The 20,342-nt window shown below is 36.6% G+C and overlaps 4 protein-coding genes, 1 non-coding gene and 1 pseudogene across 7 annotated transcripts; 2 read left to right on the top strand and 4 right to left on the bottom strand.

The window, feature by feature from the left end:
• Positions 1 to 35: 35 nt before the first annotated feature.
• Positions 36 to 536, bottom strand: LOC106298081 (annotated as a pseudogene).
• Positions 537 to 1,868: 1,332 nt separating this feature from the next.
• On the top strand, positions 1,869 to 4,012 carry LOC106298220 (putative L-type lectin-domain containing receptor kinase V.1). The gene is made up of 2 exons (XM_013734298.1): positions 1,869 to 3,434; positions 3,524 to 4,012. Exons 1-2 carry the CDS (start codon positions 1,925 to 1,927, stop codon positions 3,994 to 3,996), a joined length of 1,983 nt encoding a protein of 660 aa, XP_013589752.1. The 5' UTR covers positions 1,869 to 1,924; the 3' UTR covers positions 3,997 to 4,012.
• A 102-nt stretch (positions 4,013 to 4,114) lies between these two features.
• Positions 4,115 to 7,009, bottom strand: LOC106298224. Of its 2 annotated transcripts, none has more exons than XM_013734304.1 (8): positions 6,858 to 7,009; positions 6,438 to 6,500; positions 5,657 to 6,304; positions 5,135 to 5,560; positions 4,986 to 5,047; positions 4,788 to 4,884; positions 4,640 to 4,696; positions 4,115 to 4,522 (listed from the first exon to the last, which is right to left on the bottom strand). In XM_013734304.1, the coding sequence occupies exons 2-8, from the start codon at positions 6,477 to 6,479 to the stop codon at positions 4,418 to 4,420; spliced, it is 1,437 nt and encodes a 478-aa protein (XP_013589758.1). In that variant the 5' UTR covers positions 6,480 to 6,500; positions 6,858 to 7,009; the 3' UTR covers positions 4,115 to 4,417. The 2 variants fall into 2 exon arrangements, with proteins under 2 accessions (XP_013589758.1, XP_013589757.1); XM_013734303.1 differs by having other exon boundaries at positions 5,624 to 6,304; positions 6,858 to 7,008.
• Positions 7,010 to 8,252: 1,243 nt separating this feature from the next.
• Positions 8,253 to 9,758, bottom strand: LOC106300795 (probable galacturonosyltransferase-like 9). Its single transcript, XM_013737022.1, has one exon. It carries the CDS (start codon positions 9,631 to 9,633, stop codon positions 8,482 to 8,484), a length of 1,152 nt encoding a protein of 383 aa, XP_013592476.1. The 5' UTR covers positions 9,634 to 9,758; the 3' UTR covers positions 8,253 to 8,481.
• A 2,359-nt stretch (positions 9,759 to 12,117) lies between these two features.
• On the bottom strand, positions 12,118 to 14,780 carry LOC106296243 (pyruvate dehydrogenase E1 component subunit alpha-2, mitochondrial-like). Of its 2 annotated transcripts, XM_013732328.1 has the most exons (8): positions 13,963 to 14,777; positions 13,813 to 13,892; positions 13,539 to 13,616; positions 12,960 to 13,055; positions 12,781 to 12,852; positions 12,624 to 12,677; positions 12,485 to 12,550; positions 12,118 to 12,375 (listed from the first exon to the last, which is right to left on the bottom strand). In XM_013732328.1, the coding sequence occupies exons 1-8, from the start codon at positions 14,648 to 14,650 to the stop codon at positions 12,331 to 12,333; spliced, it is 1,179 nt and encodes a 392-aa protein (XP_013587782.1). In that variant the 5' UTR covers positions 14,651 to 14,777; the 3' UTR covers positions 12,118 to 12,330. The 2 variants fall into 2 exon arrangements, with proteins under 2 accessions (XP_013587782.1, XP_013587783.1); XM_013732329.1 differs by lacking the exon at positions 12,485 to 12,550 and having other exon boundaries at positions 13,963 to 14,780.
• A 747-nt stretch (positions 14,781 to 15,527) lies between these two features.
• Positions 15,528 to 15,607, top strand: TRNAL-UAG. Its single transcript has one exon. It is a non-coding gene; the product is annotated as a tRNA-Leu (tRNA).
• Positions 15,608 to 20,342: the final 4,735 nt, after the last annotated feature.

The following is a 20,342-nucleotide window of genomic DNA, read 5'->3' as shown; positions in this document are numbered from 1 at the left end:
AATTGTCTGACTCATAAAGAAAAATCAAATCTCTGCTAACCCAAACGGCATGCAGGGTTGTTCCTAGACGCAATGGCCTTCATGTTAGAACCTGGATCGAACCTCAACGTCGTTTCATCACAATTGTAGCTCAAAACTCTTGTCGAATTTTCTCTACAACGTGCAAGAAAAACACGAGACCCGAACCTCACTTCACTCTTCTCTTTGATATCTTTGATAATGTTTTGTCCAACCAAACCGCGGATATCTTTTTCAGAGACGGTAGCTGAAACCTAAGTAGCTGAGGCGACTTGTGGTTGAGATATTCGTACCTAATGACGATTAGGTAATCAATTTTCTTTCTTAAATTGTGTATTAAAGTAATTAAATAAAAAAAAGTACTATTAGATAAACCCTGACCTTTGCGTGGACGAGGTAGCTAGGGTAAGATCCTTGTAAAACAAGGAAGCTTGAATGTCTCCTTGAGGACATTTGTTATCACCAAGAAGATAGTCAGGAAGCCTTATCAATAAATCCCAGTTTACCGTGAAATCCATAGAAGCTACTTCTATATTCGACACGTGAGGTTCTCTTGATTTCAGTATTCCAAAAAAAAATAGAACAGAACAAAACGAAATACAACACAACAAAATATAGAGCAAGGAGTCTTCTTGTGCGCGTGCCATTATGCACGATTTGGTTAGAGAGAGAGAGAGAGATATGAGAAGAAGCTGGATTGAGAAACTTTAATTGTGATAGAGATAAATAATGAATGTGTCCTATATATATATATACACGAGATTAGTAACAATCCTAGTTAGGATTGGACTATAAATAATCATTAACTATTATATATTTTGATTTTGAAGAAGTGAACGTTAGTGGGCTTAGACCGGTGATTAAAATTCTAAGCCCATTGGCTGATTACTTGATTGTCATAACTTTTTAAGCTTTCAAACAAGAATGAGGAAAAGAAAAAACACAACCCAAACGTCTAGAAACTGAACCACTCAATTCAAGTATTGGCAAGTCTTACACACTGCACAGCCATGGTAGACGAACCTTAAAATGTGCTAAAATACTTTTCCAGGTTTGGGTCTCTCTTGAACAAAATCACAATTATATGAGAGGTTTCAGCTTGAATTCCGTCCCAAATAATTAATTTGGTAGTCCGGCAATAATTGCTTCGGCTATTCCCATCGTTAGTCGTAAAACATTTTAAATTTGTGTTATGCAGTCTGGTCGCTAAGAGAACTTCACTCTATAGCAGGCTAGCAGTAAAAACATTTTTAAAAAGAGTTTCACATGCTATGTTGCATGAAACGGAAACGGAAACCGAAGCGGATGAAAATTGAAAAACAATAAAACTAAAAATATATAGATATAGATATAGATACGAAATGTAAAAAAAAATATATAAAGTATTTATAAATCAAAAATATTATGTTTGATATAAAAATATATAAAATATCTATAAATCAAAAATATTTTTATAAAACTAAAAATATATAGATTTTTTCAGCTTTTTGATAAAAATAAGTTAAATATTATGGTTAATATATATGGAACACATATTTAAAATATATTTTATATTTAATACTATATATTTATCAAACGGCCAATATATTTACTCAGTCCTCAGCATATTCGAAAAGGTTCTGAGATGTCTAAATTTGCAGGAAATCAAGCGTTGACTTGTCTAAGAATAACCAATTAAACTATCATTAAAAAAATTTGCACAAAAAAAAAAACTATTTAATTATTCACATAAACTAATTAGTACTTCTTCAATGATAGTTTAATAGCACGTAGTACATACTAGGATTAGATCATTTTGTCTCTTGAATTCTTCTTATGATCAATTATCTTCGTTGACTTTCTCCCTAAAGTCTCTCTTCTTTCTTGGCAAGAACATTTGGTTTGTGTCATCAATAATCAACCAATCATGTTTCAGTTGATTATGATGTTATTGTTGTTCTTCCCTAAGAACGTAGTATCAGACCCAACTGGTGGAGAGTTCAACTTCAATGGCTTCCTATACGCTGCAGGATCAGCCCATCTAAAAAGCAATGGCCTCTTCAGGCTTACCAACACTACCGCACAAACAGCTGGTCAAGTCTTCTACAACTACCCGTTGAGGTTCAAGGACTCTCCAAACGGTACCGTCTTCTCCTTCTCCACCACTTTCATCTTTGCCATAGCTTCACATTATGGAGCTGATAACGGCCATGGACTAGCCTTTGTCCTTTGTCCCACGAGAGGCTTATCAAACGTTGATCCCACACAGTATCTAGGACTCTTCAACTCAACCAACATGGGAGATCCATCAAATCACATAGTAGCTGTTGAGCTTGACACAGTCCAAACCGCTGAGTTTAATGACATTGATTCTAACCATGTTGGTATTGACATAAACAGCGTGATCTCAGAGGTAGCTTCTTCAGCAGGCTATTTCAATGATGATGGTACGTTTGTGAATCTCTTCCTCTCCAGTGGAGACCCTATGCAGGTTTGGATTGAGTATGAAAGCAAACAGAAGCAGCTTAATGTCACACTTCATCCTCTTGATGTCTCAAAGCCAAAGACTCCGCTCCTTTCTCTAGAGAAAGATCTTTCTCCTTATTTACTTGAGTATATGTACGTTGGATTCTCTTCATCCACTGGTATAAGAACTGCTTCTCATTATATATTGGGGTGGACGTTCAAGATGAATGGGACAGCTCCAGATATAGACACCGCTCACCTTCCAGAGGTTCCTCGTTTTGATCAGCCAAGGGACCAGAGTGTAAAGGGGGTTATGGCTATAACTTTGAGCTTATCAGGCATCACTATGCTCATAGTCTTGATTCTTGGCTTATGGCTTTTCTTGAAGAGGAAGAAGCTATTAGAAGTTATTGAGGACTGGGAAGTACAGTTTGGTCCTCATAGGTTTGCTTACAAAGATCTACACACTGCCACAAAGGGTTTTAAGGACACTGAGCTTCTCGGTAAAGGCGGGTTTGGAAAAGTCTTCAAGGGCACATTACCAGTTTCCAACATAGAGATTGCAGTGAAGATGGTTTCTCATGATTCAAGACAAGGGATGAGAGAGTTCATTGCTGAGATTGCAACCATTGGCCGGCTAAGACACCCTAACTTAGTTAGGCTTCTTGGATACTGTAGAAGGAAAGGTGAACTCTACTTGGTGTATGATTGTATGCCCAAAGGAAGCCTTGATAAGTTTTTATACCACCAGCAGAATGGGAATCTTGATTGGTCAAAGAGGTTCAAGATCATTAAAGATGTAGCTTCTGGTCTATGCTACTTGCACCAGCAATGGATGCAGGTGATTATCCACAGGGATATTAAGCCAGCCAACATCCTTCTTGATGGGAATATGAATGCAAAACTTGGTGACTTTGGTCTAGCTAAGCTTTGTGATCATGGGATTGATCCGCAGACATCTTATGTGGCAGGTAACTTCTTGTAATTTTTGCTTATTTTGTCTTGAAGAAAAGGATTTTTTTTCTCTCTCACAAATGTAGTTACTTGGAAGGTACGTTAGGGTATATCTCACCTGAGCTTTCAAGAACTGGAAAGGCAAGTACAAGCTCAGATGTATTCGCATTTGGAGTGGTGATGCTAGAGATTGCCTGCGGACGAAAACCGGTGTTGCCACGAGCATCGGAAAGCGAGATGGTGCTGACTGATTGGGTGCTGGAGTGTTGGGAGAATGGAGATATACTGCAGGTTGTTGATCAAAGGATTGGGCAGGAGTACATTGAGGAGCAAGTAAAACTTGTTCTCAAACTAGGCTTGCTCTGTTCGCATCCAGTAGCAGCCATCAGACCAAACATGTCCAGCATCATTCAGTTCCTGGACAGTGTAGCTCAACTTCCTCATAACTTGCTTGACATTATGTCAGCTCAAGAAATCAATAGAGGTGCTCAAATCTCATGTGAAGCAGGTAATTCTCCTCAGTCCAGTTCCCTCGCTTCATTGACCTTCACTGAATCCTTTGTCTCTCATGGACGGTAGAAGATGAAAACACAGATCTCTACTGAAGATGAAAGTCTTGGCTGGCTATAGTATGCTTGCAAGAGTTCAAGAAGCAAAAGGGAAACAAGAAAAAAAAGTTCTGGTGGAAGTAATAAGATTGATTTTAAATTATGCTGTCCTTTATTGAGCATCTAACATCATTCTCACGTTTATATTCCATAGACTCTATACACATACATTAAACAAAAGACTTTTTGTAATACTTTCCTCACATAACTAATGGAAACTTGGTGACTTCTCTATATAACATACATCATTGAATCTTTACCTCTTGAGTGTTACTTGAAAGAAAGGATATTTTCTATCCATGTTTCCTGAAAAAAGTGCTGGTAATAATCTTTACCTTGAGATTTAGTCCATGGAACCCTCCAGGAAATCATAATAAAACAGTGCTCATCTGTTACAGAATAAGTTTGTCTGAAGAGCCTTTTGGGAGATCTCCTTGCATAGATTTTGCTTTTGGATCAAGACTTTGTCTCCGCGTTTTGGCATTAGTTACTTCTGCCTGGTTAGACAGAAAATGTCAGTGATCATGAAGATAGTATATCAGCAGTGATGAAAATCAGTGCAGAAGGTTCTCTTGTGAAAGGCTTAAAACATGAAGAAGCTCTTCTAACAATACCTTTGGTTTAGCTGGTATACGTGTCTTCTCTACAGCTCTTGCTCCAGGCCTGGATAGCTGAATTTGGAGAATAAATATTAGTAAAACCGCACAGTGGTAAAGGGAAAAAGAATGATACAGTTTGATTTGCTCATCAGACATATGTTACCTCCTGTTTCTCTGCTGTCCTGCTGCTTTTCGGTACAAAAGATGAAGAGCGGTGAGAGTTAGAGCCTTTTTTCTCCGTGCCATCTGATTTAGCAAGCCTGTTTCAGGACAAGAATACAAGGTGATGTGATTTTAGCACACACTTAGATGATGATGCTTGAGCAAAAGCGGATTCAGTAAACATAAATCCAAGTTATACCTGCCATTATCTTTCAGACCAGTAGTAGCTAACTTGGAAACACTAGTTGCCTTGCCAGGAACCTGGTGTAAAACATTGGCAGCATTCATTGAGTTTTTAGTTAATAACCAGCAGAATCTCTAACACTTGATGAAATAGCAAGACTATACCTGCTTTGGAGCTGTATCTTGAGATGGTTTCATTTGGTCAAAACTCTTCTGGAAAGACTTAAAAGCGCGTCTCACGATTTCTTTATCTCCCATTCTCTCCATGATCAAGGACTTTCTGGTGGTAGCAAGATCAGAAGGGTCAGAGCTCGGTTGGTTCAGGTTGAGAGAAGCGTGTAACGTCTTTGGAGCGGTTTGTTTCTTTCTCGGTAGAGTCGAGACATTCTCCCTCTTGACTGAAGTAGACATTGAGCTTATTGTTGAAGCTGGCTTGGACACCCTTGGAGTTGAAAACTTTGAGGCTTTTGAGACAGCTGATGCTGCTTTATTTGTTGCTGCTGCTTTGATCATGCTTTTCTCCTTGCTTGGTTGAGTTTTACTTCTAGTTACAACCTTACTCGCTACTGGCTTATTGGTCACCTGATTAGGCTGTAAAACCAAGTGTAAGGAAGACATAAGACATAGTGTTTAAGGAAGGTTATGGTAATGTACCTTGGGAGAGGTTCTTGTATGGTTTGTTCTCACATTTTTATCTGTCTTCTTGATTAGATGCTGATCTATCTCTTTCTTGGCCTCCTTCAATGGTGTATCCTTTGAAGAAATATCTTCTTTTACTTCTTCCTCTATACAAACAACCTCTTCTGGTTTCTCTTTATGCTCCACTTGGACAATCAGTTCTGGTTCTTCCTCACCGCTCACAATCTCTTCAAGTTTCTCCATCTTCAGCGTATTCAGATCCTCCACAACCTCAACCTTCATAGTTTCTTCAAGAGGCTCATGGTTACATGTATCATTCACTTCAGTAGCAATGCTGTTCACAATCTTGTCTTTTTCTGAAGTAGATTCGCCATCAGATCCATAACAAGCGCTAGACTCGATCATAACACTGTTTCTGTTTCCACTATTCTCAAGACTTTGCCTGAAAGATTGATTCCTCTCCAACTGTTTCTTCTCCTGCTCCAAGATGATCTCGGCGTTTCTCTCAGCTATCTTCTTGTAATGTGATTCGAAGTAGGCCTTCTTCTGAGCTACTGATCCTGGAGTTGCACACTTCTCCACTTCCTCCAAGTACTTGTTTGGAGAGAAGGAAGAGAATTTCTCCCATGAAAGTGAATCATCCTCAAACTTGCCAAAAGATATAGACACTTGCATTTCTTTATTTGCTTTCATTATCTGTTTTATCAATCCAAAAACAAGTTTTACTGTAAACACCTAACTAACCATGGCAAATCAACAACCATACACATACATAACATACAGATCATAGGACATTGACAGGTGGTGTAAAGACACATGGGTTATTTACCTTATCTTCACCACTGGCAATAGCAACTTCCATATCCCCCATTTAATGCTCACCAGAAAGAATCTTTATCCACACACAAAACCAAATAGACTCCATTACTTCAATACTTGGATTTGGGATCAACAAGTACTTCTAAACAGAGATTTAACATTTAACAGTTTCAGGTTTCACTGTACACTCTTATATACTCACATGAAGAGTGGTAACAAAGCAAATGAGAGAAAGAGGAAAAGCATCAGAGTCTTATTTACAATTCTTATCACCGAATCTTAAAGCCCTCTTGGTGAGCAAACTCGGATTCTACTAGAAATAACTCATGAGTAATTGAAAAGGCAAAGAAAGAGACAATCCCATCATTAATGATTGATGATATGTAATTATTATTTGCAAATCCAAAAAGAGAGGATCTTATAAGCTTACCGGAAAGTGAAGATAACCCACCAAACATGATGATGGAAACAAAAAGTTGAAGAAGAAGAAGAAGATTAGATCAGAGACTACGATGAGCGAATGAAGACAAAGAGACAGTGGGACCTTTGTCGGAAAATAGTAAAAGTAACAAGCGTTAGAAGCGTTAGGCCGAATCAAAAGGTTCCAAGTTGGTAACTGTACTTTGTTACTACTATTAAGAGTGGACCAAAGAGATTATTAACTATTTTAACTGACTAGTTTTGATACGACTCAAAGAATAGTGGATCAAAGTCAAAGACACTATGTAGTAGTACAATCAAAATTTTCACATTCGTTTACTGTGTGATTACCACACGCAAGCAATTATAAAATTTTCATTACGATTTCTATAAAGAGTTGTCCAGCCTATATGTTTACATTGATTTATCATTTGACTCCATGGTTGCTTAGGCGTGAGGTGTTCGGATATATAAGGTTTGGGTCAATGTCATTTGATTTGAAATTTCGGATCTTGAAGATCTTTTTAATATAGGTATTTGTAAATTTTAATTTTCTATTTGATTTTTGATCGGTGTCTTCTGGTTACGGATCAGTTTGGTTTCTAAAAATTTTATATCTATAAATACTAAAACCAAAACATTGGTTATAATTCGGTTTAAATAGAGGAATTTTGAATTCATATACAGTGAAACCTCTATAAATTAATAATGTTGGGACTACACCAAAACTATAATTTTTTAATTAATTTATAAATATATTAATTTATCGATATACTAATTGAACCAAAAACTCGATTTGAAACTATAAAATTATTTTATTTATAGAGATTTTTAGTGTATATTAATTTATACACTATTAATTTAAAGAGGTTATACTGTATGTACCCGTAGAATTTCAGTTCAGTTTCGGTTATAGTTATTTTGGGGTTACTCGAGCCTTCCGGATACGGGTAAAATGTTCTATCTTTGCTTGGCCGAAGGGCTCCTTAGTGTTAAAAATTATTTTTTAAAAGTCACTGAGAAACTATGAATAAGTACGCCTACGACAGCCTAACCTACACCAGCCCAGTAACAGCCCAAATCATGCAGTTTAAGATGAGTCTTTTAGGGGGAAGTTTAATGGTGAAGTTTGACAAATGTTGACTGTATTATGGTGGTGAGACTAGACTTAAAGGTATGTACAGTCCCCATAAATTGTGTGCTCAGTTTGAAAAACTTGCATGCCCGAGGAACCAAGCCTTTCATGCCAAAAAAAGACCAGATTCAAATAATGTAACGCTTCTTCTCCAGTCTCCTTCATTTACTCCACTTTAGCTTCGCCATCACGGACATTGAAAGCTTTCTCTTTACAACTCCTGAGATGCAAAGTCAAATATGACATCTACTGCAACACACTTAACACACAAATCACAAATGGGTTTATTATAACTCAACAGAGAAATTGAGATTTCTTATGCAAAGTTTTACAAAAAACGAATCTAGTTCTCATCAATGGCTTACACAAACTCCATCTCACACTAATAAAAATTTGTACACAAACTAGCAACAATATGTTTCTCAACAACAATGTATTGCGATAACAAAAACTACAAGACGAAGTAAAACAATGTTGACTTAATGACTTACACACACTCTTACAAAAAGCTTGAATCTTCAGTTAACTCGGACAAAGAAGAGAACCCAAGCAAAGACTGATCTTTAGCTCTATCAATCTTATGTTCATACAAATCATACGGCTCCCAAAGATGATCCAAAGGACACGGTCTCTTCTCATCAAGCCTAACCCACGGCTTCCCTTTCCCACTCCAATGCAACAAACTCACCGGTCCTTTATGCAAAGACCTACAGCTTCCTCGTACATTGTCTCCTCCCAAACCATGCTGGTTCCACCTATGATCAATCGCCTCAACGTCCCCCGCGAATACCAAAAGAAAAGGAGGCAGCGAACCCAAGTCGTAGATCCTCCGTTTCTTCTGTATCTGCATCCAAGTTTCGATCTTTCCTCTGTAGCCCCCTTCTCTCCACCTCACGAGATCCATCACCATCACACCCGTGTTGAAATAGCAAGGCTTTCGACCCGAGAACGACCCGGGCAAACCCGGGTCGGACCAGAAACTCGAGGTGAAGTATTTGGTGAAGTTAGCGTGGCAATACTCCGGAGCTCCGATGACTCTCGACCCGGTCAACGTCGTGTTCCAGAGCTTCGTGATATCGTCGACCACGATGATGTCCGAGTCGAGGTAGATCACCCGGTCGACGCACCGGTCGAGGATGTCTCCTAAGTAGTTCCGCGCGTAGTTCAGCGGGCTCTCGAGGGCTTGCCTGATCGACGACGAGATGAGGTTGATCACCGTGTCCTCCCTAAAAATGTAGACTTTGAAGCTCAGCGACGGGAACGTCGACCGGACGAGCCGGCTCAGGACGCGCGGACTCGCCGGGTCGAACTCGGCGGCGATGAAGTGGAAGAAGACGTTCTCTGGGCACGACGCGTGGCGGAGAACGGAGTGGACGGCTGCGATCGAGCCGCGGAGGTACTCCGAGTCGAGGGTCATCGCCACGTGGACGAGGGAAGGGTCGCAGGACGACACGAAGTTCTCTCTGTTCGACGATTGGGACGCGCACTCCTTGCCGTTTCGGTACTCCGGAGCTTCCACGAACTGTCCGATGTCGAAACCGGGGATTCTTCCCGGAATGTTCCGTATTCCGACGGCGAACTGAGAGAGGAACACCAGAAAGACGACGAGGGACGGTAGAACCGCGGATTTCATCGGAAAACGCAACCGCATTATCAGAAAACGCGTTTTTTCTCGAGTCCGATGAAATTTCCGGAGCTGAGTCTTTCTTCCTCTACTGAGTTAGCATTTTGTGAAGCTTATGTAGATAATTACTACAAGAGTTCAAGAGCGTAGAGAGAGGGTAAGAAGAATGGCTTTTTAGAGAGACATCTGGCACCCACGCGGTTTAAAAGCGCGTGGAGAGAGTGATGTGGCTTAGTCGTTAAGAGAAAGCTTTAATCATCAATCTCCAACGTAATTACCTATTCAACTGATAGGACTAACTGTTGTTAATGTTCTCGGTAATTAAAATGATAAGCTGAGTGTCTCTTAATTTAATTTAATTGTCTACGGCGGGTGTACCGTAAGGTTAGTTGCTTTTTGGAACTTGTGATAAGTTTGAGCCAGCTGTGAACAGCGACGGAACCAGCTGGAGTATTCATTCTCTATGCGGAGATGAACGGTTGAGATTAAAAATGTCGACCAGTCCTTTGATTGGTTGATCACTCGCTTCCCGACTCAATTTTCTCACGTGCTCCGCACGCGCATGCTGTGAGTAGTAAATTTCTTACAGTAAATGGATTGGTGACCACAAAAATCATTCATTCTAAAGAATGTTTTAGGGGAGAACAGGAAAACAAGATTTGTTGTTAGAACAACGAGTAACGAGCGTGTCTCACTACGAATATTCTGGTTAAGTGATGCCACTTAATAAATATTTTTTGTCAACTTTGTGTGTGTCGCCACTCAAATAACAAAATTCAAATATATTATTATATATCTTTTTTCATTATCCAAATTTATATATTCATTTTTTATGCTAAAGCAAAAATCCATTTTGAATTTGACGTGCTATGTATAATCTTTGGATTCCGAATATAATACGTTGCACAACTACTTTGGTATAAAACTGAAAATATTCTTTTTTTATTTTCTGTGTGCGTGGAGGAAGATAAGCATGGGACGGATCTGGTGGTCTTGTATCCGACGGAACCATAATTTTATTATCTTTATCTGGATCCGGTGTTCTCGGATATTTAGGTGTCGGATATCTTTCTAAAAATTGTAATATCCGACGGATCCGGATTTGGATCCTTAAAATAAATAAAAAATAATATTAATATATATAAAATATTAAAAATAGTTTTTAAAAAAATATATATAATGTTTTTAATTATTTATATGTATAATATTACAAAATTTACACAAAATTCATATATACTATTATAAAAATGAAAATATATTAAATAAAATTAATTTTTATATATAGATATTACTATTTTTAAAATATTTATTAATAAAACTTACGGATCCGGATATCTGAACTAAAAAATTAAGATATCCGGATCCGGATCCAACTTTGACGGATCCAACATTTTACTATTCGGATCCGGATTCGGTCCCTCCGGATATTCGGATTTTCGGATCGGATCGAATCCGGATCTCGGACAAAAGTCTCGTGCCTAGAGGAAGATACTCTACATTATCTATGAGTTTAAATAATGGCGAGCCCAAAAAGATTGATCAAATTAAGAAAGTAAACGTTTGTTGTGTGAATTAACTAATGTTAGGTCTCAACTGGTCCATGGGCAATGTTGTGGTTAACAAAGGAATAAAGAACCAAACCTTATATGATTATTTGAGTCCTTTATATTCACTATAAGCACTACTGTTGTCTGCCATGTACCCATTAAGAAACCAAAGCACTACAATAAGAGGAAGGGTTAAGAATGTGGTTTGGTACAAGATAGCAAATTTTAAACAGGACTAGTTGGAATAATTTTGCATTTTAGCCTCAATGTTGCAGTACATGTAAAAACGTTTTTGGATGAATACAATTTAATATTTATTCAAAAGAGAAAAAAGCACTACAATAAGCACTACTGTTGTTTTGCAAAACTTATTGACCAAAAACTCAATCAAGCATGTAAACATTTCAATATGTGGAAACTTAGAAAGAAAAAATATAGTTTTTATCAGATAAATGAACATGTAAATAAAGAGGATAAGTGTTGAATCCGGTAGAGACGTTTGAGGTTAGGTGGTGGAGAGTGGAAACAATGATGTGTCGTCTTGGTTACGGACGGAGAAGGTTGATAGATGCTTTCCTCTTTGAAAATTACTAGTAATTGAGTATTATAAATGTGGTGCGTTTGGTGTGTGTGACAATTTATGAAATACGAATGATGCTTTGCTTGACGAGTACATCACGGGTTCATTGAGAGATTTGTCTTCACCTCTCCCACTTGCTGTTTTAGTAAATTACAACTTACAACATACGACAACTTAGTAAAAGACAAGCAAAGCCAGTTATAACCAAAAGCTTGTCTTTGCCTTCTCTTCTCGTTTCTGATGTTATCTGCTGTTACCCTAACTCCGAGGTAAAGCAACTTATGCATCCAGTTTACGCTTGTTTACAAAAAAAGTTCTCATTCATCCATTTTATTCTGTGGGAGTTTGGAGAGATAGTTTTGTAATAGAAACAACATTACAATGGGGTTTTCACTCAAATTTGCACTTGCGGCATTTCGAAAACAATCAAGAAGAGTTTACTAAAAAGTTGTAAAACCGAAAAAGAAAAGCTCTACATTTGAATTGAGCTCCAAACCGAAAAAATGTGTGCCGAGTAAAATTTAGCTGTCTTGGGATTTTATTGAACCGGGATCTCCTGCAGGAGTTGTGTGTGATGGACATAACAGGTACCATAACTTATGGAAGTGTTGCTCTCAATTCTTTTCTGTCTGCTCCAAAAGACTGCAAATTAAAAAAAAAAAAAAGAAGGCGAAAATGCATATTACCATTACTCTTTTAACACTTGAATAAATTTCACACCAAGGTTGTCTCCAAAGGATATGAAGTTTACCTCAGCTCCAAAACCTTTTACGTATATATTTGAGAAAAGCTCAGATGGTTCCGGTATTGGGCTTTCCTGAACACATATGAGTAATTGATAACACACAAGTATGTAGTTGAAGATAGAATAAAAGCTAGGTTCTTCTTACCTTGGCCTGAGCTACCGCTGCATCTACTTCTTTCCTCACTTCTTTCTCCATATCCTAAAAGTAAGACAAATAGTGCATTTGTTCTTTTACTTTTTCCTGGATTGGGGGCTGATAATACATAAGAGAACTACATGATTTATTATTTATGAGGGAGTACCTTAAGCTCTTTCTCCGTAGCTATGTCATGAGCTATGATCAACTTTCTCACTCTATCAATTGGATCTCGCACCTAACATGTTACGAGATACAAGTAAATAAACAATTTTAGTTTCTTCTTTTTTTTTTTTAAATTGTAACAATTTTGAAGCATTGCTAGGAGAGATGATAATAACTAACCTGCCTCACGCCTGAGATTTCATCACGTGTACGGTAAGTGCTTCCTGGGTCAGACATAGAGTGACCATGGTATCGGTAAGTGTCCATCTCGAGGATCTGTTCAAACACAAAAGCAAATGCATGATGGTTATTCCCCTAAAACGGAGACGTGTTAATAAGAACCTAACATTACCGTGTAATTAAAAGGAAACTGACAGAAATTACAAGACTAAGAGAGCTGTTTCTTGACTCCAAATGCACAAGTGATCGATATATATAACAAGGAAAAATGGTCGGAAACTGAACTGAACAAGTAGCACTTTTTAAAACAGAGTTGCTACAGAAACAGTCCTCTCCCTCAACTGAACTCAAACGCAACCTCATTCAAATCAAGAAAGTCTATTACACTTATCGTGCCAAAACATGCAATGCAAGCATCAAAATGCTTATTTGATTTAAACTCATTTCGTACAACTATTGGAGAGTTCCTCTGATTTTTACTCAAAGAAACAACATAAACGGTTAAGATCACACTGAAAGAACAGAGATTTCCAAGAAGTTGCAATGCATGTTGACGAAAGATTAATAGTGCAAACTTACAATAGGTCCATTCTTGAGCGCATGTTCTTTAGCAAACTTGCACGCTTGCTTCACAGCCAGTGCATCCATACCATCCACCTATTACACAACACAAAAAACATGATCACTACTTAACAAACTTGGCTTAAACTCACACTCCCCACACACAATAAAAACAAACAACATATGATTCAGTCATTACAAAGATAAAATCCTGTGAATTCCTTCTGATAATACTCTCATCTACAACTCTACCAAGAGAGACATAGCTACATTGCAAAGATTCAAATCTCACCTTCAATCCAGGAACATAATCTCCACGCTTAAAATAAGCCGGAGACTTGGCCGACCTCCACTCAGCAGTTCCCATCCCATCTGCATCATCAAAACACTACTCATTTACACCTCACCCAACACAAACACAAAAACTCAAAAAACAACTCACAATGATTGTTCTCGCAAACCAAAACCGCAGGCAAGTCCCAAAGCGCCGCGATATTCAAAGCCTCAAACAGCTGTCCCTGGTTCGCCGCACCATCACCATACAACGTAAAAGTCACAGCCTCCTCCTTAGAATACTTCTGCGCAAAAGCCAAACCACACCCCAACGGAGCCTGAGCACCGACGATCCCATGCCCGCCGTAGAACGACGCGTCCTTCTTGTAGAAATGCATAGACCCTCCTTTACCCTTAGAGCAGCCCGTGGTCCTCCCCATAAGCTCCGAGAACGCCTCGAAGAGCCCCCCGCCGCGGCCGAGAAACGTGCAGTGGTCACGGTACGACGTGATGATGGCGTCTCTCTTGGTTATCGCCGCCTCCATCCCGATGGCGACGGCTTCTTGGCCGTCGTAGAGGTGGCAGAAGCCGCGGATGAGTTTGGCCTTGTAGAGCGAGTCGGCGGCGATCTCCATCCGCCGCATTAAAGCCATGTCGCGGAAGAAGGAGATGAGCTCTTGGGACGAGGTCTCGACGGCGCGCGAGGGGGGTGAGATGAGGTGGGATGTGAATGGGAGTGAGGTTTCGACTGTTATCGGTGTGGTGTCTGTGGAGATGTGGCGGCGGCGGAGGAGAGAGGTGGTGGCGAGTGGCTGGAGGAGGGTGGTGGATCGAGATGAGAGACGTGAGAGTGCCATCTCCGCCGTCGATTTGGTTTTGCTGAGTAGGGAGAAAAAGGAGGCGAATGTTTTTTTTTTGAGTGATTTGAAAAATACAAAAGCGAATCAAAGTGAAGAAGTTGTGTTTGTTGTAATAAAAAGAAAGACAGATATGTCAACGACTTTTCGTATCGCAAAAGGACGGTTTCTTCTAACGCCTCTCTCTCTCTAGTCTCTACTCCTTACCGAAAGTCCAAAACCCTCAAATGCCAAAATCCAAATGCAAGTATCTGAATTAAATGATAAATCAAAATTTCAATCTGTTTTAAAATCGGTAGATGCTGATGCTAATCCTACTGGAGAGAGATATTATTCTATATATCTAATCAGATACTAATCAATAATATTCTCAATATAATTATTTCAATCTGTTTGACCAATATTCTCTGTATAATTAAAATATTTAAAATAAATTACAAATATTGATAGATTAAATAATCTTATAAATTATAAAACCAAATTTAAGTAAATATTATAAAATACATATTAAAATTAATTAAAAAATTATGAAATTGTTAATTTAATTGTTAAATACGGTATTTTCCACTGTTGCTACTTTTATGAAAATCAAAATTAAAAATGACTGTTCATATATTCCAATCTACTTCTCAGAATAATGAAAAAAAAATGAATTATATAGATTGTACAAAAAATCCTATATAATTCATTTTTATAGTGTAGGTCGAATAATTAAGAGTTCTAAAGTGATTTTTAGCTAGTTTATTGTTTCTGGGCTTATTTAACATTTTAACTGATTTGACTAAATTCAAACAGACGTACAGGTCGTCTTAATTCTTACTAGCTTCAAACTAGATGTTAACTGCCTTGTAAAAACAAAAGCAAACTCTGTGCGTCGGACAGTTTGGCCGAGTGGTCTAAGGCGCCAGATTTAGGCTCTGGTCCGAAAGGGCGTGGGTTCAAATCCCACAGCTGTCATTTTTCATGTTTTCTTCTATTATTTTTTTTTCAAAGCATTTTGGATGATTTCTTGATAAATTTATTACTAGATTCTGCGGGTATGTTTTTTTTATATATTTTTTAAAAAATTAATTTTTACATTTTTGTTTTTTTAGTTATATCTATGTTTTTATTTGTATAATATTTTTTTAAATGATTAATAAGGGATTTTTATAATTGTACAAAAATAGTTAGACCATACATATATCAATAGGTCATATTCCTAATTTAATAGTATTGATATTTGTAAATTTTGAGCTAACCTTTATACCAGCCAAAATTTATACACGACTTTTGTATACATGTTTGTTCATATGTTTATCTTTGTTAGAAATTTATTTGTTATAATGTAATTAATAATTATAACCAGTAGGTAGTAGCACCAAGGTTATACAATGAAAAGATGGATTAGGGTAAGTATTTTGTGGTTTAGGGATTAGAACACATATATGTTGTATGAGTTCAAATTTGGCTGTCGATAAATTTAATATATGGACATAACCAGTGTAGGTGATTTCTATATATTGTATAACCAGTGCCGGTCCGGAGTCTATTTGCGCCTAAAACGCATCCAAAAATTGTTACCCTTAGTTACACCTAATTTTTTTCTTTGCATTTTTAACATTATTAAAATTTCAAATTTTAAATAAAGTATATAAATATCAATAATTCTTTCTGAATTTTTTTTTGTAAAGTTATTCATAAATTTTGAATAATAAAGTGTTTTCAATACTTTTATGTTTATTAATATTATCGATAATATGTTAGACATATTCGAACATTATTTTTAAAAAAAACTTAAACTTAAAATTAAAATGAAATTGTTTTACTAATGTATGATTATAATCACCTGTTATTTTTTAAAAAAAATATAACATTTCAATATTTTTCATAGTTTTCTTTGCAATATTTATCAAATAGTAAAGTTCTACATTCATTTTTTATCGATATTAAAGAATAATTACAATTTATAAAATTTACGAAGTATTTATTTTAAAAAATTCAAAGAGCAAAAAAATTAATTATACTTTCATGTTTACATTTTAAAATTTCTTAAACAATAAAAATTACGACAAAAGATAAAGAAAATAAAACTTATATAAAAACCGAGAGATACATCAATTTCATCAACCGTCGATTGAACAATGGAGAACATAAATAATTCAAAAATGGTCAATTTTGAATTAATAGATACAGTAAATAAACAAAGATTCTCTTAAAATCAATCGTAACTTGTTTACAGCTCATTTACTTGCAATAATTATTAATGGAAGATTTAATGGGATACAAAAAGGAAACTCTATCGAACTTAGCACCTGTAGGACAACAAGAAATGTTAACATACCACTAGCCTAAAGTAACTATTTGAAATTTTGATCCCCTAAATTATTAATAATCTTTGGCACCTAAAGTCCATGCTTCACGGGCTTTATCCCAGGACCGGACCTATGTATAACAACTCACAATTGAAACAAAATAATTCGTCGGTATTATCGCTTTAAATAATGAGAGAATATAGGAAGAAAATTGTTTTGTATTCAAAAAAACTAATTACACTAATACCCTCACGTAGTGGCATAATTTCTTTGAAAAACCAGTGGCATGAGTAGTAAATAATATGGTGTTTTAGGGGCTAAAAATAGATAGGATACTAGTTTAATAGTATAGATTTACTAAAAACGAAAATAAGAAAAGTGAAAAGATAGATTTCTCTATTTGTTCACTAATTTTAGTATTTTTATTTTCTCGTATAGACGTGTACGTTATATATTCATCGAAAATATAAAATATTAAAACCAAAAATAAATAAATTATTGGGTGAAATATCCAAAACTCAAAAACCCTACGTAGAACATGAACACTCTCCCGTCTTCTCCCCAGTGGCGGCCCTGAGGGAAAGCATTACAAGCACCCGCTTCCAGCCCACAAAAAATATTTGCATAAATCAGCCTTTTTAAAAAAAAATTATCTACAAAATTTATAAAAATGACAATTTTTTTTTTAAAATTGATTGTGATCTTTTTCATTTCAGGTACTGCGTCTCCCTCACACCTTCTTCCTTCAAATTCTTCCATTTCCCTTCTCATCTCTCTCTCATTCCCCAATATTCTCCTTCATCAAACCCCTAATCCTCACTCCAACACCACCCTCAAAACCAGGAGCGGAGGCACATAGGACCATGTGGGATCAAGTGACCTCACTAAAATTGAGAGAACAAGTTTTAGTTTTTTTTTTCTTTCTAAAATTACTATAATACTTAATCAAAATTTAGTATGTAAAAATTTCATATGCCCCCATTAATTTGTAAAAAAGTATTTTTATTATAATATATATATATATATATATAATTTAAATATTAAATTTATATATTATGATACTAATCAAAAATATTTATTGTTCTGTCACTGCTCAAGACAATCTCAATTTTTTTTAAGTCTATGTATGATACTGTCGCAATCTCAGTTCTCTGAGATGTACAGCGAAGACAACAAAGAATGACGAAGCTGCAGACGAGTACGACGATATCACCGAAAAAACTCGTAATATGAACGACGGCGAACCCGAGTTCCCAGTCGATGCGCCACCAGAATCTTCTCGGCGGCGCGTAGAGTTTAGGTGGTAGAGAGTGGAGAGGCTTTGTAGTCTCGTTCGAGATTTCAGAGTAGAGATGATCGATATCGATGAACTCGTTTCCATCTACGACTTTCGAATCGACAAGTTTCAGATATTCACCTCCTCTTTTTTTCAATCACTCTCTGTGATTATGAAACTTCGTCGTTTTGGACAGAGACTGGCTATTGAGGCATTCGTGAGAGGCTCGTCTATGATGTTTTCTGCTCCGACAAGTAGTGGCAATACTTTGATATCTGAAGCAGCAGCTGTTGCTACGGTGGCTAGAGGTCAACGCTTGTTCTACAACACACCTCTTAAGGCACTCTCTAGTCAAAAGTTCCGCGAGTTTAGGTAGTTATCGTGATTCCTAAAATGTTAAATAAACGGTCGATTGTATTGATAAAATTGTGTTGACAGACGAGACTTAGTAATATTCAGGTATAAGGAGCGATATAAGCACTACTCTGGCCGTCGATTCGCTTAACCACTGTTAGAAAATCACCTCTGCGTGAATTGTTTTTCAAAATTCTTAAAACAATCAGTAATAAACGATAATTCTAGTCATAAACGATGATTCTATCTTCTTCAGAAATTGGACTTTTTCATCCAAAACACAATTTATATAGATATTTAATTTTAAAATTATCAAATATTCAAACTGGATTACCCCTATTACATTTTATCCAAAATAATTAAATTTATCCGAGTTGTATAATATTTTATCCAAAAAAATCTAAACATATGATTTTAATTAATAATATGACCAATTTTAATTTCTTTTTCTTTTTTTTAGAATTTGCTTAATTTCAACTGAAATCCGAGTTGTGAAACTGAAATCCAATGAATACTAAATGTACATGCCTAAACATATTACTAAACAAACAAGCAGGTTAACAAATTTGTCAAACAAAAATAATTTTACTTTTTCGAAAGTGGATCAAATCCTAGTAATTTCATCAAAAGCAATGTTGTTAATTAATAATATGATCAATTTTAATTTCTTTTTCTTTTTTAGAATTTGCTTAATTTCATATATCTTTATTTAGCTAAGATCTAGATCTGCAAGGAATTCATAGCTCTTGCCTCTTGGGCACAATATAAAGTAATAAACGCATGTGTTCAGATACGTTAAGAATAAAATAAAGGAAACCCACTAAATGGCGAAATAATATAAAAGAAACAATCTATATTATAATAGATCAGTTTTGTGGGCCCCATTTTTAAAAATTGTAAAAAAGTGTCAAACTCATGGCTCGAACCCAGATTATTGAGATATAAACACCAACATTTATACCACTAAGCTAACTGATACCTTTGTACATTGATGGCCGAACCTAATATATATTTATGAAGGTCAGAAGCCCTTGCTTCTTCGGCTTCCTCTGTGGGTCGGTCCTACAAGTGTGTTATGGGTTTCATTTTTAAATGGGATTCATCACGTTATATGAAAAAAAACTTAAGTTTGCAACAATTATGGGTTCTTTTCATCATTGTCTCAAACAAGTCTGAGTTACAGAGTTGCGCCGTGTGTATGTTCGTAATCTATTTTTTCACCGGTGAACTCTTCATGTCTCCATCTTAAATCGCTTGATCATAAATGTTTCTGATTTGTAGCCCCTCTGTAAACTATATATATATGATTCTCATCTTTTGATGAACTCAATCTGCATTTCCACAAAACTCATTGATTCCTCTTAGTTTTAACCATCTTCTAGAAAATGTTTCTCTCTGCCTCTCCAGTTCGTCAAACCGGCGTCCCGGCGTCCGTCACTCAACCTTCGAGTCTCTCCGTCTTGGACTTAGTAGTCAGAGCATAGCCTCTGGCTTCCTCCGCTTCTGGGATTCCCTGAACTTTAAGAAAGACAGAGAGTTTGTGGGAATCACAGTTCTTTTCCTCGATGAAAAGGTAAGTTAATCTTCGATCTATCACACTTATTTAACATAATTGTTTTAATTTATTTCCTGATTCTTTGTTGGATAATACTATTTGCAGATTCCGTGATTCATTGGTTTACTCCCGTCGGACGTGCTAATCATTACATGCCATCTTTGAAAGCAGATTCCATTGTGAAAGTCGATCGTTTTGAGGTTGCTAGGTGCT

The sequence above is a fragment of the Brassica oleracea genome, chromosome C6, assembly GCF_000695525.1.
Source record: "Brassica oleracea var. oleracea cultivar TO1000 chromosome C6, BOL, whole genome shotgun sequence".
In the NCBI taxonomy this organism is placed as follows: domain Eukaryota; kingdom Viridiplantae; phylum Streptophyta; class Magnoliopsida; order Brassicales; family Brassicaceae; genus Brassica; species Brassica oleracea.
The sequence above is the reverse complement of the archived record's forward strand: the minus strand, read 5'-3'. Positions and strand labels throughout refer to the sequence as shown.

Bases quoted from the DNA above. Each gene is read 5' to 3' on its own strand.
- LOC106298220 (XM_013734298.1), top strand. From the start codon at position 1,925: ATGTTTCAGTTGATTATGATGTTATTGTTGTTCTTCCCTAAGAACGTA. The intron at 3,435-3,523 runs GTAACTTCTTGT...AAGGTACGTTAG, and splicing joins GCAGACATCTTATGTGGCAG to GGTATATCTCACCTGAGCTT.
- LOC106296243 (XM_013732328.1), bottom strand. From the start codon at position 14,650: ATGGCACTCTCACGTCTCTCATCTCGATCCACCACCCTCCTCCAGCCA. The intron at 13,893-13,962 runs GTGAGTTGTTTT...TTGATGATGCAG, and splicing joins GGTTTGCGAGAACAATCATT to ATGGGATGGGAACTGCTGAG. The intron at 12,551-12,623 runs GTAAGAAGAACC...ATATGTGTTCAG, and splicing joins CAGCGGTAGCTCAGGCCAAG to GAAAGCCCAATACCGGAACC.
- LOC106298224 (XM_013734303.1), bottom strand. From the start codon at position 6,479: ATGGGGGATATGGAAGTTGCTATTGCCAGTGGTGAAGATAAG. The intron at 5,561-5,623 runs GTACATTACCAT...TTGGTTTTACAG, and splicing joins ATACAAGAACCTCTCCCAAG to CCTAATCAGGTGACCAATAA. The intron at 4,523-4,639 runs GTATTGTTAGAA...CTGTCTAACCAG, and splicing joins GTATACCAGCTAAACCAAAG to GCAGAAGTAACTAATGCCAA.
- LOC106300795 (XM_013737022.1), bottom strand. From the start codon at position 9,633: ATGCGGTTGCGTTTTCCGATGAAATCCGCGGTTCTACCGTCCCTCGTC.